Source organism: Mytilus californianus, unplaced genomic scaffold (assembly GCF_021869535.1).
Source record: "Mytilus californianus isolate M0D057914Y unplaced genomic scaffold, xbMytCali1.0.p SCAF_75, whole genome shotgun sequence".
Classification (NCBI taxonomy): Eukaryota; Metazoa; Mollusca; class Bivalvia; order Mytilida; family Mytilidae; genus Mytilus; species Mytilus californianus.
The window spans coordinates 12,484-35,023 of NW_026262729.1; the positions used below are offsets into that span (position 1 = coordinate 12,484).

The following is a 22,540-nucleotide window of genomic DNA, read 5'->3' on the forward strand; positions in this document are numbered from 1 at the left end:
ATGACCTTCAGCAGCTGTACTGAAAATGTGATTTTTTATAACAACCTAAGACCTTCAGCAGCTGTACGGACAAATTTATTTTTATATCAACATTATATCCACTTCATTTGAACCTTTGTGATTAGTTGTCTCATTGGCAATAATACCACATCTCCTTTTTTTATGTATGAGATACACCTATGAGGGCGTGCGCCGGATTTGGTGTATCTAATTTACACCAAGATGTTATTGTCAATGCAGAATGATAGTTTCAATAATTTAGGAGGGGTCTTCCAGCGATTTGACCATATGTTATTGAAAACATGATAAATGCGGGATATCCAATTTCATTTAACGACATCTTGGTGTAAATTATGATACAGAATGTAGTGATATATAAAATGTCAAAGTCCTATAACAACATCGACATGAGCACATCATTAATCCTTCAGTCTCAGTCCAAGCTATTGCATTTTAATTGAAGTATTGGTAAATCTATTATGTTGGATAGGAAAATGTTGTAAAACATTTTCTGCCAGACATATTTAACACAATCAACAGAACTTTGTTATGAGGCAGGTTTAAAAGAATTAGTAGGGTGCCCAGTCAACAAATTTGATCGATTTGGGTTAACGGAATAACACACGTCTATATTTTATATCATTGGAAAGAGGAGAACAAGTCTCGTCGAAATATTGATGTCGTCGTTGTCTACAGTGGTCACGATTTTCTTAAATTTGGGTCGACGGTCAAATCTGAAATTTCAAGGAAAACCTAGAGGCACGTTTAGACAGCTGGCCACCCCTACATATTTGCGTTTATAACAAAATAAATTCGAATAATTCAAAGGATTATAACCATACACTACAAACCAGTAAAAGTCTGAAATGGCCTATATCTGTACTCGACTGTACTGATTTTTACTCGACCAGTCTGAATTGCTCTGACTTTTACTTGACATTACTCGACCCCAGTCTGAACCATACTCGACTGTACTGAATTGTACTTGACCCTTATCTTTGCCATTGAAAATAGTCTGAACTATTACTCGACCAGTCTGAAACAGTCTTAACCCATTCTCGACCTGTACTCGACCTATTTTCCCAGTCTAAACCATACTTAACCAAAGGTCTGAACAATACTCGACCAGTCTGAACCATACTGTACCAAATAACCTCTACTTTTTTTAACTGTTAAAATAAATTTCTTTTTAACTGACATATATAACAACAGCCAACAAAAGCAATGAATTGTTTAACCTTATATTAGAAATAAATCTATTATTATAATTTGGGATATTTTTTTTATATTATATATAATTTATATCAAAAACGGATTAAATTAAAGAAATTAATAAAATTGTTCTTCTGATTAGTGGTGAAGTATAAAGTAATACCTCTGCTTGGGAACAAACTCATTAATAAGATCACACCTGGTCAGAGGTACAATGTATTAAATTCTAAATAACATCTATTCAAAATTGCAACATCCTGTTTAATTTAAATAACAAGGCCTTTCGAATATACTAGATAAGTAATACACGAGTTTAAGAAAATAGGTCTTTCTTTTTACCTGTAAAACACACATGTACTGAGGTAATTAAACCATATTAAAGTGCTTTTTGTACGCCATGTCTTTAATTTGACAAAAAATACTTAAATTTAATTGAAATAAATTTTTACTGTTACTTTGGAACACATTTCCTTTTTTAAAAAGGTTATCAAGGATTGCTATGGAAATTCTATTATCATGATTATATTAAATTCTTGGTTTAACAAAACAAAACAAAGGTCTCATTTTTTTTAAATTTATTAAGTTGCTTTATATTTTACATATATATATAATATAAAAAAATATTCACTGCTTTATTAACTAAACTCAACTGACACCATAAATCTATACTGAAAATAGTCCAGTTACCATAAAATACTTCTGAAACATTCAAAAAATTTTGAATAACATTGAAAATATTAGTCACAATTCATTTTTGAGATTATTAGATCAGCTTGTTTTATTTATATTTTAAAGTTGATATATATAATTATGTAATTGTTGATGAATATTGTGTTGAAGTTATATTATGATTGATTATTGTGAAATTTTAATTTCAATACTATATTGAATACATTTTTAATTTCAAGTTGTTGGTCAAATTTCATTTTTTTTAAAAACATTTCCTAAATTGATAAAATTCAGTTGATATATAGATACAAAGAATAGGTCTAGGTTGGTTAAGACTTGGTCGAGTATGGTTCAGACTAGGTCGAGTATGGTTCAGACTAGGTCGAGCATGGTTCAGACTCATATAAAATGGTTAAGTACTGGTCGAGTACAAGTTCAGACTGTTAAGTATGGTTCAGACTACAGTCGAGTATTATCAAGTAAATTTCAGACCAATTCAGACTGGTCGAGTAAAAATCAGTACAGTCGAGTACAGATATAGGCCATTTCAGACTTTTACTGGTTTGTAGTGATAGTTTCTATATTTAGGACTAATTTGATATTTTTATTGCCAATTATGGTTCGAGATTGACATTTGTACTTATAGGGTGCACATTTACAATTTTCATTCAGCTGTTAAATAACAGTGACCTTGACCTTTTAAAAGTTCCAAAATCGAAATTTTTACATAAGATTCGATATAAGTGATCTTCAGAGATGTTTTTTAGATATTAACATTTATAAGTTGCCCTCCCAAAATGTCATTTTTTCCGTCTTTTAATAGAAGGTGTTCGTCATGATTTTCTAGGTAAATATCCAATTTTCTTTTGGTGAACGTGGAAGCACATCAAATAGTACTTAGTTCCAAAACTGATGAATATTAATGCAGAATTGGTTGAATTAGCAGGTCTGAGTATATATTTGCTTTACAGAAATAAAAAAAAAAGCAAACTGCAAACGGTGAAAAAGGGGGAGGGTTTCTGTTACAAGTTATGAAAACAAAATGAGAATTAGAAACAGCAGGCTTATCACTCCATCGTACACACTTATATCAAGTGTAATGTACATGACTTATCGAACATAAATTGGCCTACAATTGACATGAAGTTAAAGATTATCTACAAAAAGAAAGTTTTGTACAGCATCGATGTATTTTACAAACACTTGTAAACAACATCAATCTAATTAAAATATAGATCTCTGATTTCGTTATCCTCATTTGAGCTTATATATATAAGAGCACACGAGTTTATAAAGATCAGGATTTTAATAAGAGCGAAACAACATAGAAAAATTGCCGAAGCTAGAAGTAGCTATTACGTTTCATTGTCTACTGTTAAGTTGAAAGCCCACCGACTAGGTTTAGGTAAGAGAGCTAATTTCAGATGTTCTTTTTTTAAACCGCATTCGACGCAAGTAGCAGAATGCGAGGAATACATAATACAATCTGATAATGGTGGCGGCAACACCGTTAACTATTTGTATAGCTTTATATTGCAGAGGGCAGAGGAACTGAATGATTCATACTTTGTATATAGATCCATTGTGTTACGAAGTTTCCGTCATATAATCATTATCCTTGACCTCTTATTCATGGTTAAGTGACTGCTAAAAACATGTATAGCTTTTTTGGTCATGTGAAGGTCTAAATTATCATGAGTTCTAGGATAACTATATTTGGTTACTAATATATGGTATCCTTGCAAGGTCTACATGACCGTCAGACTGGCATGATTCACCTGACCTCGACCTAATTTCACGGATCAGTGAACAAGGTTAAGTTTCAGTGGTCAAGTCCGTACAGTCTCAGATAGTAGTGGGTTAAATATATTTGGTGTATGGAATGGTAACAAGGTGTACATGATTTTGTGGCAGAGTTCATCTGACCTTACCTCATTTACATGGAACATAGATAGTGTTAATTTTATGTAAAACTTGTTGTATAATATAAAAATTAGGAGATGTGGACGCAAGCAATTATAGGCAACCGTACGGCCTTCGACAATGTGAAAAACTCATACGGTATAATCGGCTATAAAAAGGCCAGTTATGAAAAAAATGAAAGAATTCATTTGAAAAAAAAACTAACGACCTGATTTATAACATAAGCTAGTTTTTACGATAATGATGTTTATGATTATACTTTTCTCAGACTATTGATGACGTCCTTTCATTAGTTTTCAGTAAGGGAACACCCATTTGATTTCGAAAACAGGGAGGGAATGAGGATTTTGAAAATGAATTACTTGGCCTGATATGAACTGAAATAATTGACTTTGCACAAGACAGGATGAGAATGATCACTTTTCAACATGAAATGCAGGATAGTTGAGGACATGAATGTGTACAAAAGTGAAAATAAATTTTCGCGCCGCCAGCCCCATCCCCTTTCTTCAGAATATAAAATGTTCTACCCTAACGGCGAGTACTATTATATCGGTACTTTGTGTTTTTGTCTTCATGTTAGTTGTTTTTGTGTTTCATGCCGATTTGATAAGTCAAGCCATTTCAAACTGTTTTTCAACAGATTTTTCTTTTGCTGTGTTGTTATACCATTGTACAGGTCAGGGGAGGGTTGAAGGATCACAAACATGTTTAACCCCTCCAAATTCTGTATGTGTCTGTCCAAAATAAGGAGCCTGCAATTCAATGGTTGTCGTTGGTTGATGTCTGTTGTACCTGTTTTTTTTTGTTGCACGAACGGTGGTATATTTTTGTTCCCACCGAGAGGGATTTAAGTCGAAAACATCATACAAGACTTTTGATGAGCCATATTCCGGGTGTGAAACAAAACCGACCGATTTGATTCTTATATTACAATTATAACAAAATATTTATTCAATAAAAAGTTTAAAGTTTTGAAAAACAGACACAAAACAGATTTTGCCGATCAAAGTGACACTCTACAAAGTTAGCTGGCTATTCACAACAAATAAATCAACCACACAACAAGCAAAAAAGAGAAATGTTTTGAGTGATCTCTGTCCTTGTTAATGACCTAATAGTGTAAGCAACAAAATTATTAATGACACGAGATAATCCGTGTTTAATCAATACCAAAATGTTGACTTAATATGTGTTTTTAATTGCTAATTTCTTCAAAACGATTTTTATTTCACGCATGCAATTTGGCACACACACGCACTGTGTCTTATTGCTTAGATCAGAGTAAAAATTATTGTGATGATACACGTAATAATTTTGCTTTCGATGAAAATAGGGTAAATATCGGGTAAAATTTTACTCTTACTAAAATGCTGAAATACTTATATCAAAATCACTTAAATACTTTCCGATTTCGTTATATGATATATTTAATATATAAACTGTATTATAGGTACTGTTTTAACTACCAACAAAGAACGCAATAATTTTATTTTTCATGTTAAAGATTCCCCGTACAAAAAGGTATCTGGTGGTACCCTATAAAAACACGAAATTTAGAAAATCGTGACCACGGGAACCTACGACGACAATCATGATTGTAAAATATAATAATTTTCCTATAATGTGCAAACAAATCAGCCGTGTGTTATCCGTTAACTTAAACTCGTTAACTAGAGGACTTTTTGGACATTGGGCACCCTACTAAATTGCTTAGTTCACAGTTTGCTCATAGGCTATACTTTAATTTTTATTGACATTTGGTTTTAAATTTGTAATTTTTTGCCGCGTGCGGTGGCGAGGAGAACGAGATCCATAGTTTATTATAATGGTATACCTTTTTAGCTCACCTGGCCGAAAGGCGTCTGTCGTCGTCCGTTAACTTTTACAAAAATCTGCTCCTCTGAAACTAAGTGGCCAAATTTAACATAACCTGACCACAATCATCATTAGGGTATCTAGTTTTAAAAATGTGCCCGATGTCCTCGCCTGTCATCCATAATGGCCGACATGGCTAAAAAGGAACATAGGGGTAAAATGCAAGTTTTGCATATTACTTCGAAAACCGCTATATATATAAATAGAGAGATTCTGACAGGGGCAAACACGTTCAGTATATTGAGCTCTACCTATTGTCCATTTACGTCAAAACTGTCAGACGACTTCTTATAGGAGTTATTGCCCTTAAATGACGAATGTTACAACTTTAAATTTGTTTAACCGTTTATCTAAAAAAATTATGATAGATACACAGGAACTTTAAAAAGCAAAAATGATCAGCAAGACAAGACTCTGATCTACAAATAAGTCAACATGAATAGACTCGTCAGACAACTGCTTATTAGAGTTATTGCCCTCTAATCACGATTTTTACCAATTTTTGCGTTATTGCTTAATATCTAAAAAACTATAATAGATAGATAGAACCATTAACAAGCAAAATTGATCAGGACGACAGGATCTACAAATAAGTCAACATAGCTGAATCTTCTGTCGACTACTTATTAAGAGTTATTGCCCTTTAATGACGATTTATACCATTTCTTTCCCCGTTTTTGCCTAATATCTTAAAACTATAGTAGATAGATAGAAACTTTAAAAAGCAAAAATGATCAAAAAGACAAGAGGTACAAATAAGTCAAGTCCTTATTGAAGTCATAACCCTTTGATGACGATTTTCCCCATTTTTACCTATTATCTTGAAAACTGTAATAGATAGATAGAAACTCAAATGATCAGCAAGACAAGATCTTCAAATAAGTCATAAAGACCTAAATCTTCAGTCGACTCTTTATTTGTGTTATTGCGCTTAAATGATAATTTTTAACATTGTTATGCAATTTTTGGCTTTTATCTTGAAAACTATAATAGATAGATAGAAATTTTGTAAAGGAAAAAAAATATCAGCAGGATAAGATCTACAAATATGTCAACATGCCTGAAATTTTCAGTTAACTCTTAACAGAGTTATTCTCCTTTAATGATGATTTTTACTAAAAACAGGCCATTGTTGAAGATGCAGGTGAGCGACACAGGCTCTTTAGTAGAGCCTCTAGTTTTTAATTACAGATTATAACTGTTAATCTGTATGTATCACTGCAATAAAATACCGATTTAAGCAATTAAATAATAATCCGTGAATCAAATTAGTTTTATTGTACTACATTGTATGTTTTTCTAATACTTTTTGTGTTTTTCTGTATAAAATCTATTTTAATGTACAATTATTGCTGAGATCAGAAATAACCTAAAAAGACAATGACCTTATTTTCAGTATATGCAACTCTTATACTTTGATGTGGAGCAGGATCTGCTTACCCTTTCAAAGCACATATGATCATGGGACATCACCGGTATTGATGGGGTCCGTGTTGCTCAGTCTTAATTTATTTATGTTGTGTTTTGTAGAATGGTGATTGTCTTTTGGTCGTTTTTCGTTTTTTTGTCATGGCGGTACTAGTATGTCTTTGACTTATGAATTTGAAATATCCGTCTGATATCTTCTACCTATCTTTGATACTATATTGAGGTGCTTATCCATTGTATCTATAACTTAAACTATTGTGTTGATGTCTTTTCAAGATTAAAGCCTTTTATTAATTAGAAGGTATTGTAAGTGAGTTTGAATAACCACGTTATCATGTTCAACGATGCATTAATAAATCTAAGTTCACAATTAATTGGTTAGAGAAATAGAAATATATCATAACACGTCTGTCTTTAAATTATCAGGCATCTGAATATTATCCGTAATTTACAAAATAAGAAATATTCGAACTTATTTCTTAGTACATGTATATGTGTAACAGCCACTATGTTCCATCAGTTACTTTGTTCCGGCGGAACTTTTCAACGTCTAGTTATTTCGTTCCGATGGAACTTTCCAACTAGTTGTTTTATTCCGAGTGCAGTCGAAAAGTTCCGGAAAAAAGTAGCTAGTTGAAAAGTCCCGGAACAATGTAGCAAACGGAATAAGTTGCATTATCATGCAAATTTAGTATTCATAGTACCATCAAGAGAGGGAAGAATACCCTCCTCCTCATGTGGGTACTTTTAAAAATATCAATTTCAGATTAATGTATAACAATAAATTAGAACTTATTCCGTTATGAAGGCAACATTCTGACCGAATTAAGTACCATAAAAATGAAGAGGGGGAAGAATGAGGATCAGTATATAAGACACTTTTGTTCCCCTTTGAAAAGGTTCAAAGATAATATGTTGCGCTTTTACTTTGCATCAATTCTCCAAATGGATCTTTGTGACTGGTTGATAAGTTCCGTTGGAACTTTTGGGCTAGTTTATTAGTTCCGGTTTTGACTTATTTGCCAAAGAGGAACTTTGTGGCTAGTTGATAAGTTCCTTTTGACTTTTGTAATTAGTATCTTGGTTTCCCTTTGAAATGTTCAAATATAATATGTTGCGCTTTTACTTTGCATCACTTCTCCAAATGGAACTTTGTGACTGGTTGATAAGTTCCGTTGGAACTTTTGGGCTAGTTTGTTAGTTCCGGTTTTGACTAATTTGGCAAAAAGGAACTTTCTAGTCAGTTGATATGTTCCGTTGGAACTTTTCAACTAGTCACTTTGTTCCGGTGGAACTTTTAAACCAGAGGAAGAACAAAGTAACTAGTTAATAAGTTCCTCCGGAACTTTTCGGCTAGTTAGTTCTTTCCGCCCGGAACTTTCCAACGTCGGAACAAAAGAGCATTTACATCTGTAATAAGTATGTTACCAAAATTTCTAGCAAGAAGCCTAATTCTATAGGGACATCATGATTTACTCGCATAGGGATTTGCAAATAAACTTTTGGAAAATATGTAGTAAAACAGATGAAATCTTACTATATCTATAAAACAAAAATGGACAAATTGAATGTAATCATATTCGTTTCAAATATGTGAAATAGCCAATAATAATCGGAAAATAATCGGAAAAACCCGCTATTATTACAAAAATATCCACAATAACATACAAAATAAAAAATAAACGGAAAAACTAAAGAATAGGGACAACAAATAGATTACAGGGATTCGAACCTAAACCGGTAAGTCTCTATCTTTAACTCATTGATCTTAACCATGCTAACCTCGCAGCTACCAACTTATACTATACGATTGTCTATTATGTATATATAAAGATACAAGCTCATTGTGGACCTTGTACAGATGTGTATCACATGTTCATTTATATATATAAAATAGACATATAAATTGCAACCCATTGGTAGCCGAGAGGTTTCGTTATGTGTTGATGTCAGTCACACATAACAGATTTCAAGGAGGGGTTCAAGTCCCAGTAAAGGCATATAAAATTACAAAAATTAAAGGTAAGTTTTTAAATTAATTCCATTAGTGAACAGAAATCAGTAAATGAGCCAATTCAAACTTAATGAAATTAGGCACACAACGGAAACAATTGAATATAATTTGATGAGTCTATTTCAGCGACAGATTTAGGAAGCGTTGATTCAAGAAAAAGAATCCACGGTAAATGAATAGGCTGACGTCACGACAATGGTTTAAGTTATATAGATACAATGGATAAGCGTGGATTCTTGAAAAAGAAACCATGAGCCCGGAGGGCGAATGGTTTGTTTTTCATGAATCTACGCTTATCCATTGCATCTATAACTTAAACTATTGTGTTAATTTCTTTTCAAAATCAAAGCCTTTTCTTAATTAGAAGGTATTGTAAGTGGGTTTAAATAACCATGTTATCGTGTCCAACGATGCATTGATAAATCTCAGAACAAAATACAAATATAGCACTTCTACCTTTTAAGATCTTTATATTATCAGGCATCTGAATATTATCTGTTTTTACAAAATAAGACATATTCGAACTTATTTCTAATAAAATTGAGAATGGAAATGGGGAATGTGTCAAAGAGACAACAACCCGACCAAAGAGCATATATAAAGTATATATAATAAGTATGTTACCGAAATTTCTAGCACTCTAGGCACATCACGATTTTCTTGCATAGGAATTTGCGAACAAACATTTGTAAAATAATGTAGTAGAACAGATGAAATCATACTATATTTATACAACAAAAATTGACAAAACGAATATAATCATTTTTGTTTCAAACATGTGAAATAGCCAATAATAATCCAAAAAATAAACGGTAAAACTCGCTATTATTACAAAAATATCAACTATAACATGCAAAATTAGAAACAAAACAGAATTGGGACAACAGAGATAATACAGGGATTCGAACCTAAACCGACAAATCCCTATCTTTTAAATAACTCATTGATTTTAAACATGCCAACCTCGCGGCTACCAACTTATACTACACGACTGCCCATTGTGTATATATAAAGGTACAACCCATGTGTGTCCGATGTTTATTTATATATATAAAATAAGACATCTAAGTTGTAACCCATTGGTAGCCGAGAGGTTTCGTCGATGTGTTGATGTCAGTCATTCATAACAGATTTCAAGGAAGGGTTCGATTCCCAGTGAAGGCATATACAAATTACAAAAAGTAAAGGTAAGTTTTTAAATTAATTCCATTAGTGAACAGAAATCAGTAAATTAGCCAATTCAAACTTAATGAAATTAGACACACAAAGGAAACAATTGAATATAATTTGGTGAGTCCATTTCAGCGGCAGATTTAGGAAGCGTTGATTCTAGAAAAAGAATCCACGGTAAATGAATAGGCTGACGTCACCACAATGGTTTAAGTTACCCGACTTAGCACATACTTACAACTTCTCGTCCAATCAAATTGCTTATATTTGCCTTCTAATTTTCATAGTACATACTTTTCCTGTGTACTAAGTAACTACGCATGAATGACCACAAGGGTAAGATTTCATTGTATCGTAATCAAGATATTTAATACAAAATTTGCCACTGGCTATTTTGAAATAAAATGCTGTGTTCCAAATTAAATTAAATAGTTTGTAATTAGTTTTCACGTTGATTTTTAAATATCCTGCTATTAAAATCTTTGGATCTAAAAAATGTTTTTGACAATTGCAAATTTTATCATTTAAATAAAGGGTAATACATATGGTTCTTTATACCTTGATTAGAGTACAACGATATCATAAAATTATGATAATGTATCATCCATGCAATTACTTTGTACACAGAAAAGTGTGTACTATGAAACCTTGTGAAGGAAAATTAAAGCAACTTGGTGATAATTTTTTAAACTTTCTTAAGGAAGGTGATCTATTTCGTAATGAATTGATTGATTTATTGATTATTGGTTGCTTAATGTCCAGTGGCAAATATTTCATACATGTTTAGGACGATGTCATGAATTGAAAAACTGTAATTATGTCTGAAGATAATGTGCCACCTATATATATATATATATAAACATATTCTGGTAAATCTTTTAGTTTTTACTTTGAAATAATAAAAAAAAAACCAACAAAAAACACAAAACCTATAATCTCTGATCTATTGGTAGTTGCTTTTTAATGCCTATCTGCTAGACTATATCTATGGGGACAAACTATCTATATGTTTCAAATTTATTATAGCTTTAGTTTTACTGTGAAATTAAAAAATGTTTTCAAAACATGTAAAGCTTCCACTGCAATTTAATTATTGCCTGCTTTTGGTCAATTTATTTGGTCATCTTACCATGTAAGAAGAACATGTTATATAGTAAAACACCGCTTTATATCAGTATACATACTTACACCGGCAGCTACCATCTTTTCATTCTGGAGTGAAGGGCCTTTTGAAATCACATATTTTACAATGATACTAGTGAGTAGATTTACAAAACTTCGTTAATGAGCTCCGTTTTACAAACACCTGTGATACAAGTAGTCAGCCAAAATAAACTATCAATAGACCAATTAAAAGATTACTTGAGTTGTAAATATGTGCTAAATTGGATAGTCTATGGAAAGTTATATACTATGAAATTAAGAGCTCGGGGCAAGCCCCTCGCTCTAAATTTCATAGTATATACCTTTCCATAGACTAACCTAGACTTATCCAGTCGTTATATTCCGACTCACTATCGACCGCGTACATTAACCTCGAGCGGATACTGACCTTAAGAGGGCAAATAATCATTCGAGTTAAGAAAGATAGGTTCATAGGACATATATTGAGCATTTACACTTCCAGCGCTAGTCCAACTGAGGTTCCAACTTTGTTTGGAAATTGTTTTTTTATATCCCCTTTTTATTAAGCTGCTCCTTAATGTTTTATTCATTTGATTTGGTTTTTTTTAGCTTTTGTATGATCTCAAGCGTTGCTGAAGGTTATTCAAGACAATCGTTGATAATGATGAAAGTTATTCAAGACAAGCCTAGCTGATGAAGGCTTTTGAAGACAAGCCTTGCTGATGAAGGTTATTCAAGACAAGCGTTGCTGATGGGTTTTTTAAGACAAGCCTTACTGATGTAGGTTTTTTAAGACAAGCCTTGCTGATGAAGGTTATTCAAGACAAGCCTTGCTGATGAAGGTTATTCAAGACAAGCCTTGGTGTTGAAGGTTATTCAAGACAATCCTTGCTGATGAAGGTTTTTCAAGACAAGCGTTGCTGATGAAGGTTATTCAAGACAAGCCTTGCTGATGAAGGTCATTCAAGAAAATCCTTGGTGTTGAAGGTTATTCAAGATAAGCCTTGCTGATGAAGGTTATTCAAGAAAAGCCTTAATGTTGAAGGTTATTCAAGACAAGCCTTGCTGATGAAGGTTATTCAAGACAAGCGTTGATGATGAAGGTTATTCAAGACAAGCCTTGCTGATGAAGGTTATTCAAGACAAGCGTTGTGCGACGGCTTATTGAAAGCGATATTACTTATTCATATTCAATTATCTCTGCAATCTATTCCCTGTCTCATAGATTTTACCATTTCCACGCACATAAATTGAGTCAATATTATGCAGAGATGCAGAGATGTTATACAAAACCTGTATTTTCATTTTTAACTTGAAAAAAAAGAATCAATAGATAATTTCAGTGTGATACATTCGATTATAAATAAGTATATAGATAACCCGACACAGCCCATTTTCCACCCTTGGAAAATTCGTTTCAGTTTCCGGCAATATGTGCTTAAAAAAGTATATGAAATTTTAAGTCTACTTATTTCAAGTGGTAAACGTTGTGTCTTTCAATATTTTTGTGGGAGTTACTTCCATCGCCGGCAGGCATCATTTCAAATTGCTATCTCTTATTTTAAAATGTGAATATAATAATACCAAACGATTCAGGTTTTTTCACGCTATATTTGATGTAAAATACGGAACAGAAGTATATATTGAAGTAAATGATTGCTTGTGTCTTGACGGCTATCGTTTGTCATTAACAATTCGATCTCGTATTCTCAATTGGAAAAATGTTATCCATCAGAGCATTATCCTTCGTAAACACTCGGTTTTGAGCCTTTCACACCAAGGCCCGTAACTCTGAATAGAGAACAAGATAGTGGGAAATCTTTAAGTTCTTGTTCTGGGGCGCCTGAACGACCACACGTGACAAATAACTCGTCATAATTCGGTCCACCAAAGCAGCAAGATGTTATTCTTTTAGCGGGAAAATCGATGGATTGCAATTGTCCCCCTGAAATAATAACAGACAAACAATCGTTGTACACAGAATTTAAAAAATATCCTATTACACACATGTATATCAACCAGATACTTATTCTTATATTTTAAAGTTCTGGAAGCAAATTCAAACTTTTTATGTCCCGTCTACATTAGAAAGATGGAGGGAGGCCTTGTGTTTTCCGGTTTGTATGCCGTCCGTAGGTTGTCTTTCCACCCAGTATGTTAAAGTCTTGGTTTAAATTAAGTTTTACCAGTGACGTTGTGGTCAAATCGACTCAAAAATATTTATTATTATGCGAGCTTATAATCAAATGCAAATATAAGCAATATACCTAATATTAAAAATACACGGTACCACGTGCTTGCTTTTTACCAATACTACTCCTAGAAGTGTATAGGAGGTAAAATAAATGTTTTTTTCATTCTCAATTTTATTAATTCACCCCAAATTGACATAAACAACACGGTTTCAGCATTGCCTTCTGATTAGGGTATTTAATATTGACTTTCTGGCAAAGGAATATTATCATTCTCGGGTACATTTTGGGCGATACTATTTTTAATTGACAGAGAAGAATAATGTCTTCATCCTAGGAAGCGTATGTACATTATAACTTACCCGTAACAGGATCAAATCTAACAACTTTAGCACCATTGAAACAAGCCACCCATATCTTGTCTTCTGTGTCAATAGTCATTCCGTCAGGAAAACCTAGAGTTCCTATGGCTTTGAAGTCTATGATAACTTTCTCATTATCTAAATAAATATATATAAATGTGCTCATTATACAATGTTCAATAAAAAATATTTAGACATTTCATAACAGCATAATGTGCATATAGGACATCATGCTCCCGCTCGCACTATCATATCAGTTTAAAGTTGATGTGACCACAACTTCATGGTAAACTTCCTTAATAAAATAATCTTGATATGGGACAGACGAACATACGGATGGCTACACAAACCGGAAAGCCCTACTATAATAAGAAATATTAAATGAAAGAGCTTGCTCTATTAGGTAACACTTAAGCCGTCAAATGTTTGATTTAACCCTTTTTATTTTAATTTGACCCTATTTTTTAAAAACGAAAAAATAGGGGATGAAATTTTTTTTTTTTATTCGAGAAAGAAAAATACATATATACTCCATTCATTTAAATAAAAAAGGGAAGGGGGGGGGGGGGTAAACGTCAATAAGACAGCTGTCAAACAAGCACAACATTTTACATGGAGATAAATAATTGACTTACTGAATGTCCCAGTCTCTATATCGTAGTCCATTCCATAAACTTTCCCAGGTATTGAGTCTATGTAATACATCCGTTTATTATCAGAAGACCATACCAGTCCATTAGATATGGCGATTTTGTCCATATGTTTCTTCACTGTACCGTCAGTATATAAACAATATAAAGAGCCATGTCCTGCCTTAGACATTTCTACTCCCATTGTCCCTGTTTAATAGAATAAATATTCCAAGGATTCAAATTAGATGCGCGTAGTGTTTTTATTTCACAAGGAAATCACGTTAATTCATTGCAACCAATGTACTAGTAATAAGATGTTTTATATACATCTCCTTGTGTATTGTGTATTTGTACATTGACTTTCCACAATTTGCTTCGATCATTATAAACAGAGTGGAAAAGTGAAATAAAACAATAAAAAAAACTACCAACTAACAAAAACAAAACGAAACGAAAAAAACACATTTAAAAAAGAAGGTTACCTATTTCCTTGGGCACAACATGTGTTTCAGTCATTAAAAAAGTATGTTATATAATTACCAATCTAGTTGCGCCCAACATGTTTTTTGTCATTAAAAGTATTTTACCAAACTGTTTGCGCACAACACTTGTTTCTGTCATTTAAAAAAGTATTTTACCAAACTCCTTGCGCACAACATGTTGCTACAATTTTAAAAAGATATGTTATAGAATGTTACCAAACACTTTGATCGCAACACGTGTTTATGCCATTAAAAAAAACACTTTACAAAACTTCTTGCGCACAAAATGTTTCTACAAATTAAAAAAAGTATGTTAGCAATCTTATTGCGCACAACATGTATTTTGCCATTAAAAAGTATATTGCCAAACTCCTTGTGCACAACACGAGTTTCTGCTATATAAAAAAAAAAGTATATACCAAACTTCTTTGCGCACAACACGTATATCAGCCATTTTTAAAAACGTATATATCAAACTCCTTGCGCACAAAATGTTTCTACAATTTAAAAAGGTATGTTACCAATCTTATTGCATACATGCATTTTGACATTAAAAGAGTATTTTACTAAACTCCTTGCGCACAACACGCGTTTCTGGCATTTAAAAAAGTTAGTTACCAAACTCCTTGCGCACAAACCGTGATTCTGCCATTTAAAAAGTATGTTACCAATATATGTATGCACAACAAGTGTTCTTGCAACAATCTTCGACAGGTAGCTCAAGTACAATAGTTTTAAAATATAAAAGTTATCAAGTAAGCCTAAATTTAAAGATTAAAAGTATAAAGAGATTAGTGTTTACCTTACTTTGAATACAAAGTATAACAGAGCATGTAGTTTTGTCAAATCAATTGTTTTCATGTAAGAAACACGATTTAAACAGAGAGAATATTTTGAAAAGTTTTAACTGCATTAAAGCCAAAATCGACAAACTTAATCATTACCAGCACATTTCCCAAGATCACACTAATATTTATCTATTTATTCTTACCAAACCATAAACGTCCCCTTGCATCACACTTCGCATCATTCACTTTTGTATTAACATTGTTATCAACTTCCGTGATCAAACTGACGTTCTTTGTATCCCAGTCTAATGATGATATTGTTTTTTCATAACCAATCACATGGCCACCCTTGGCACGTGGAATTATAAACCCTACATATTTTTCTGCAATGTTATAAAAAAAGTAAACAGAAATAAACATCTTTCTAAAAATTCCAATGATTGTTATTTGTTTGGTATTCTTAGACAATATATTACATTCATAAATATTGCTAAGTATGCAATAATGTAAAATATATTTAATCTTACATATTGTTGCTGTCTTGTTGACGTTATGTCACTAATTACATGTGTATTGGCATCTACAACTATTACTGCTATAATAATACAATAACTTATATGGCTTTTATAAATAAGGTACTAAACTCAAAACTACATATCGGTCACATTAAGAGAGAAAAGTTTTGAATATCACGGTACATCTAATTTTGGTATCTTAATCATATATAGTACAAATAACCCATATACTAGTATCATTCATATCATTACAATGCAAGTATGTGATACACAAATAGATATTACATTAATCAATTAAGATAAACATGTCCGACAATCTGGTATAATTTGTTTACCAAGACAATAAAAGAAGAAATGTTCTTACCAATTTCTTTTAACTTGGGTGCATAGCGGAGAGTGGGGTCAGCGGAATACGCTATAATTGTATGTTTACCTATTCCTTTAATATAAGACAAAGAATTTTCAAAATTTCAAAAAAAAGCAAAACCATAATGTGTTGACACTTGTCATTTGTTGAAGACCGCATGTTGACATCCAAATGTCGACCATCTTGGTTTTTGTGTTATACTGGTTTCCTGGTTCATTGACGTATATACACGGCGTCTCCTGTTATTCACTTACCTAACTGAATCGTCTGTACTTCTTTGGTTCTGTAATTCCACGAGAAAACTTTTTGACCTAAATTATCTACAAAATACAATGTTTGTGCTGCTTCGTCCCAATGGGGACCTTCTCCTAATTCTGTGAAGACGTTTTCCAGTAGAACTTCAACTGACATGTTTCGTCATAGATCTACCTGATAATTAAGTAAAAGTATTACACATGTTTCCGAGGAATGGTAAAAATATCACTTAGGAATTTATATCAACTGAAAAACACCTTTTTATCGGATTTCACAAGTTTTCGTTGGTTGCTGTCTGTTATATTTGTTTTTTCGTTTATTGTTTTGTTATACATCAGGTCGTTGGTCTTGTTTCACATGTTGTCATGTCGGGGCCTCTCAAATTCGTAGCTGACTTTACGGTATATGTTATAATAATAGCTGAGGGTCGTATGATGTTCTATAATTGCTTAAATTCACGTTATTATATTTCATTGATATGATTTGCGCTTTCAAAAGCAGTTTGGTGAATTTCGAAAACCAAATCGCCATTTGAGAATAAACTGTCAATTCCAATGTAACTCTAAAGCCAGCTTAAGGAAAGCCGACAAAGTGTCATATTGAATTCATTGTGCGTGATTTTAAGCTCCTTTACAGACCAAGAGGAGAACTTCGAACTATGGATGAATAAACATTGGTTGTTGTGCTAGTGTTCGAGGGTATTAAGGCAACAGTAGCTTACCAATGTTTAAATTTCATTAATCGAGATTGCGTGTGTTCTTAAAGAATAAGAAGACAATGCAAGGTAACAAATACAAATTAAGATAATCGCATAAACTCCAAAAGGAGCTAGACAGGTTAAGCGTCTCCTTTTATGCATGTATCACCGGCCCTGCGCATTCAAATTTTAGACATGGAAATGTCACAATCAATAACATGGCACAATCGGTTAAATTATAGATCAGACGACTCTACTGGTATCTACAGATCTAATGGGGCCTCGAAAACATGATGTCTATAATGTCGAGACATCGACACATTGTATCGGTCAACCAATTCCCGACTGTGACTGTAATCATTATGTAGTGACGATTTCAGTCGTTCTTCTTCATAAATCTGTTTTTGTGTAATTTTTCTACTTCGAATCTTGATTGAAATCAAATTTCTACTCGTATTACGTTTGCATACGGGAAATTTGAAATAATCTTATGACGTGTATTGCTTTCATCGTTTTTTTTTTTTTTGTTGCAAAGAGAATTGATGAGTCAAGCAGATTTTACAATGTGTCCTTATGTTGCGTTGTTACATTTACATCACTATCCCAGGGAAGAATTGAATGCCCATAGATGGTCATAGATTTGTTAAACCTGATTCCCAGTGGTTATCATTTGTCGCTGTCTACTTTATCTGTTTTTTGTTCATGGTTGTATTTTTGATCAGGCTATAGGTTTTGTTTCTGAATTTAAAATCACATTTTGTATTGCCTATACGGTATGGGTTTTGCTTATTGTTGAAGGCATAATCTGACCTGTAATTGTTCGAATCAGTTTAATATCAAAGAGACACAACTTGGAACCTTTACCGGTATAAATACAGTTAGAAAGCGGTCAAAAATAAATTCTCAGGAAGCCACAAAATGATGGGAGAGTAGTCAATTTTTAATATAAGCTCACACTCAAAGGAATTTAAGGTAGATAATAGTCGAAAACCGCCGTTTTATTATTATTTTTTTTTATCAAAAACTTCATGGTGCAAGTGGCACAGTTTTAAGCAGTGGTTACTTTTGCATTGTCTATTTTAACAATTTGCAACTTCAAACCAATACACATAAATAACTCTGACTGGATCCCTGCTCTCGTCGACAGATTTTATGTTTTCTTCTTAGTCATAATCATTGATTTTAAGATGTGTAAATGTAATGAATACACACATTATAAAATGTGAAAATCAGCAGAAAGCTCCGTTTCTGACTGAGACATATTTTTTGTTTAACTTAGTTCTACTGTCATAATTATAATTATTCAGAAATTAGTATTGACAATTCGTCAAATTTTACGTTAAACAGTTCAATTTGAAAGCATCATTTAGTCATCTTTACACATACTTTAACTTACCTTTTGAACTATTCTTGTTTTTAAATGACAGTGCCCTTCACAGGTAGCCTATCTGTAAATTTAATTGTTTAGAAAAAAACAAATCTTTATAATCGTGAAATATCACTTGAAGCGGAAACAAAAAAAAAATATGAATGTGAATGCAATTAACTGTTCAGTTCACATTGATGACTTATGTGTAATAACAGACATCACAGAATGCCTGAACACATAAAAATGTATTATTACAAGTTTTAGCTTTTCAAAAAGCTTACTTAACTTTTTTCAGCCCACCTTCCCGAGGGCCAGTATAAATCTCTTTTTTCAACTTCAATAACCTGTATCTACTGAGACATCATTCATTGCTAGTGTAAAATTTTTCATAATATCTCTTTTCAAAATTAAGGATTTCTGATTGTTCTGTAATTATCTCCCTTTCCTCAATCTTTAATTTATCTTTTTTCGTTTGTCTGCTCTTCTCTAATCCTAGTAAAAATGTAGTGTTCTTTTCCCCTTGTTTTATCCATTTTATCCTGAAACGTTTCTGTGCACCTTTCGCTATAAGACTGTACAGAGATTCTATCTTACATTCTATCAACTTGATTTCATTTTTTTTTCTACTTCACTTAATATTTTGTTATTATTTTTTTCCTGTAATGTTTGAAGGGTATTTTATAAATCCTGAATTTCATTTTTTTTTTTTTTATAGTTAAGCTCTTTTTTCTCCAAAAGTGTATTGTTAATTATCTTACCTCAATTTTTAACAAAACTCATAATTGTGATAAATTTTCAGTGTAATTACTTTTGAGTATAAAATTGTCAATTACATTTTTTATTTTATTTTCATAAGATTTATCAGTAAGTACACTATTGTTTTCTTTTAAAAAAAACCTTTACTTTTACCCTTTACTGTCACTGGACATGGCTGGTCTCATATCTGTAGACTTTATCGTATTTCTCAATTCTCAATATTATTAATATAAAGCTACATCTCTTTATTGAGTGGTGCCAAAACTGTGAAAAATATCTACGGCATATTCTTTACTTACTTTATTTTCTATTTATATAACGACATGGGTTTCTTGGATAAAAAGTGAATCAGTTTTTTGATACTTTAACCATGCATAAAGTCTTTTTCTTTTTTCTTTTTGACCTAGTCCTTGACAATTTAAGGAACACCACATGTGTAAAGCATTATTCATGAACTTTGTATTTTTTGTAGCTTAAAGCGAGTGAATTCAAATCTAAACTTACTCTACTGTATTGTATTTTTGTTTGAACATTTTATTATAATTTGATGTGTACAATCTACTTTGAATAATACACATGTAAAACAAACAGTAAATAATTGTTAGCCTTTGACTCTTAAGATTGTTGTACAATACTGAATACATTGACAAACATATACAAGAACAATAGCATGCATGGTTTAAAAAATATACATTTCGGTTCGGAAATGGTGTACATGTTTTTAATCATCTATTTAAGGATTTTCCCATATCTATTAATACGAGTCGCTTGCTCAAGTAAATTCTAATTCGCTAGATTTTACTAATTCTAATAATGCGCGTATGTTATCATATTTTTTTTAGCTCTATTTATTAGTGACGATTTTGTTTTTATTTTTGCAGGTACAATGTAGATGAGATATCAAGCTTAAATACAGCATGACGTACAAATTTATGTCTATAGAATACGATCGACCGTGTCGTATAGAGATGTTTCGAACGAAGTTGATAGTTGTCACACTTGTGTAATACCGTTTAATATGCTTTGGTGGTAGGATGAATTTACTTGATTTACATGAAGACTAAACTGTTTTAATTGATAAAGCGATATTGAATATTTTTTACTAGAATACAGTCATTTATGAGGATTGATATTGCCGGAATCTGACTAAGAATACTTCCCAGTATCTATACATGTACATGTATATCTGTGAGCATTTGTATTCTACTGCAAACTATTGAAGTCAAAAGCTATGTCGAAAGATTTTACAGTGCTGTGTTATATGTAAATATATATACAAATATACACAAGTCTAAATTGAAAACAACGTTCGAACCTATGATTGCGTTGGATAAAAACCGCAATTTTTATATGTGTGCATGTAAAACAAATTTCTTGGTAGAGGGGTCTAAATACAGCACAAACAACATTTTCCAAAAAGACCAAAAAAGTGAAAAGTATATTTTAACAAATCGCATTTGAGTAACAGGTCGAACAACTGATGTTCTTAAATCCTGCCGACTGCCATTGACGATTGCCAAATAAATTGAGCACGAGATGTAACATGGATCTTAATTATTAATTTAATACCAAACAGAAAACAATAAACTTGCGGAGAAGATGGTATACCGCAAACATGAGGTGCAAAAATTTGTACACCATATCCGGATTTCGACAATTAATGTCAGTGATGTTAGGGATCGAAACGGTATTTGGAAGGCCATATAATTTACCTCAATTTAGGATAGACTCTTGAATTTTAAAGAGTCGAAATAGGATGAACGGATCATATAAACCCGAAGGAAAATATAATACAAGCCCAAACGAAAAAATATAAACAAGTCTAAATTGAAAACAACGTTCAAACCATATAAATATTGACCGTAGTTAAATGTTGTTGAAATGTAGTTTGATTCATGGTATAGAGTTCTGATACAAAATTTATAGTATTCCGCTGCATAAGGTTGGATTTTTGAGATTCTGAGTCCAGTTAATCTGTGCAAAGAAGATACCGTTTTGCGAACTGTTTCTCAGACTATGATAATACATGTATAAAGAAATGTATTTTGCAAATTTGCGGAATATTATATATATCAGATATGTATAGTACAGAAGTATGTGCTTATTATTAAATGTTTTGTCTATTAAAGAAAATTATTCAATTATGTATGTATTTTTTGTTTGATCGCAAAGACCAATTATGTTTCGATTTTTATAAATCTTTGACATAATGTTATAAAAAATAACATTTAGGTTCATTTCTGTTTTACTCTTCTTTCTATTACTCCTTGAAAGTATAAAATCTAATATTCCATCCCAATCATCGCTACATGTATTTGTATTTTTACTTTTTTTTTTTAAATAATTTTTAAATAAAAAACATTATCTTCAAGTGATTATCTGCCTTGGGGAATATGCTTGGCATACATATATGTCTGAATTATAGTAAAACTTTATACAAACAGGTCATTGTAAAAATATAGAGATGATAAAAGAAAAGAAAAAGGAGTTAGCTACATTGTAATCGTTTATACATGTATTCTATTTTTTATCTTTGAGTTTTTGTTTTGCTGGTTTGATTCTCCATATCGAATAGGTCAGTTATGAATAGGTCAGTTGTGGGTGTTGTTGCTGACCTTTTTGCAATTTCTTTCCTGGAGTGGTTACACTAGCTTGTTTCTCAGCTAGGAATTGTTGCATTGAACTTTGTTTTTCATCTTTGTCTAA

General features: G+C 32.1%; 1 protein-coding gene across 1 annotated transcript; it reads right to left on the reverse strand.

Annotated features, from left to right (window-relative positions):
* Positions 1–13,032: 13,032 nt before the first annotated feature.
* On the reverse strand, positions 13,033–17,178 carry LOC127710385 (regucalcin-like). Its single transcript, XM_052216216.1, has 5 exons — positions 17,012–17,178; positions 16,079–16,258; positions 14,609–14,812; positions 13,974–14,111; positions 13,033–13,364 (listed from the first exon to the last, which is right to left on the reverse strand). Exons 1-5 carry the CDS (start codon positions 17,166–17,168, stop codon positions 13,159–13,161), a joined length of 885 nt encoding a protein of 294 aa, XP_052072176.1. The 5' UTR covers positions 17,169–17,178; the 3' UTR covers positions 13,033–13,158.
* Between the last annotated feature and the right edge of the window lie 5,362 nt (positions 17,179–22,540).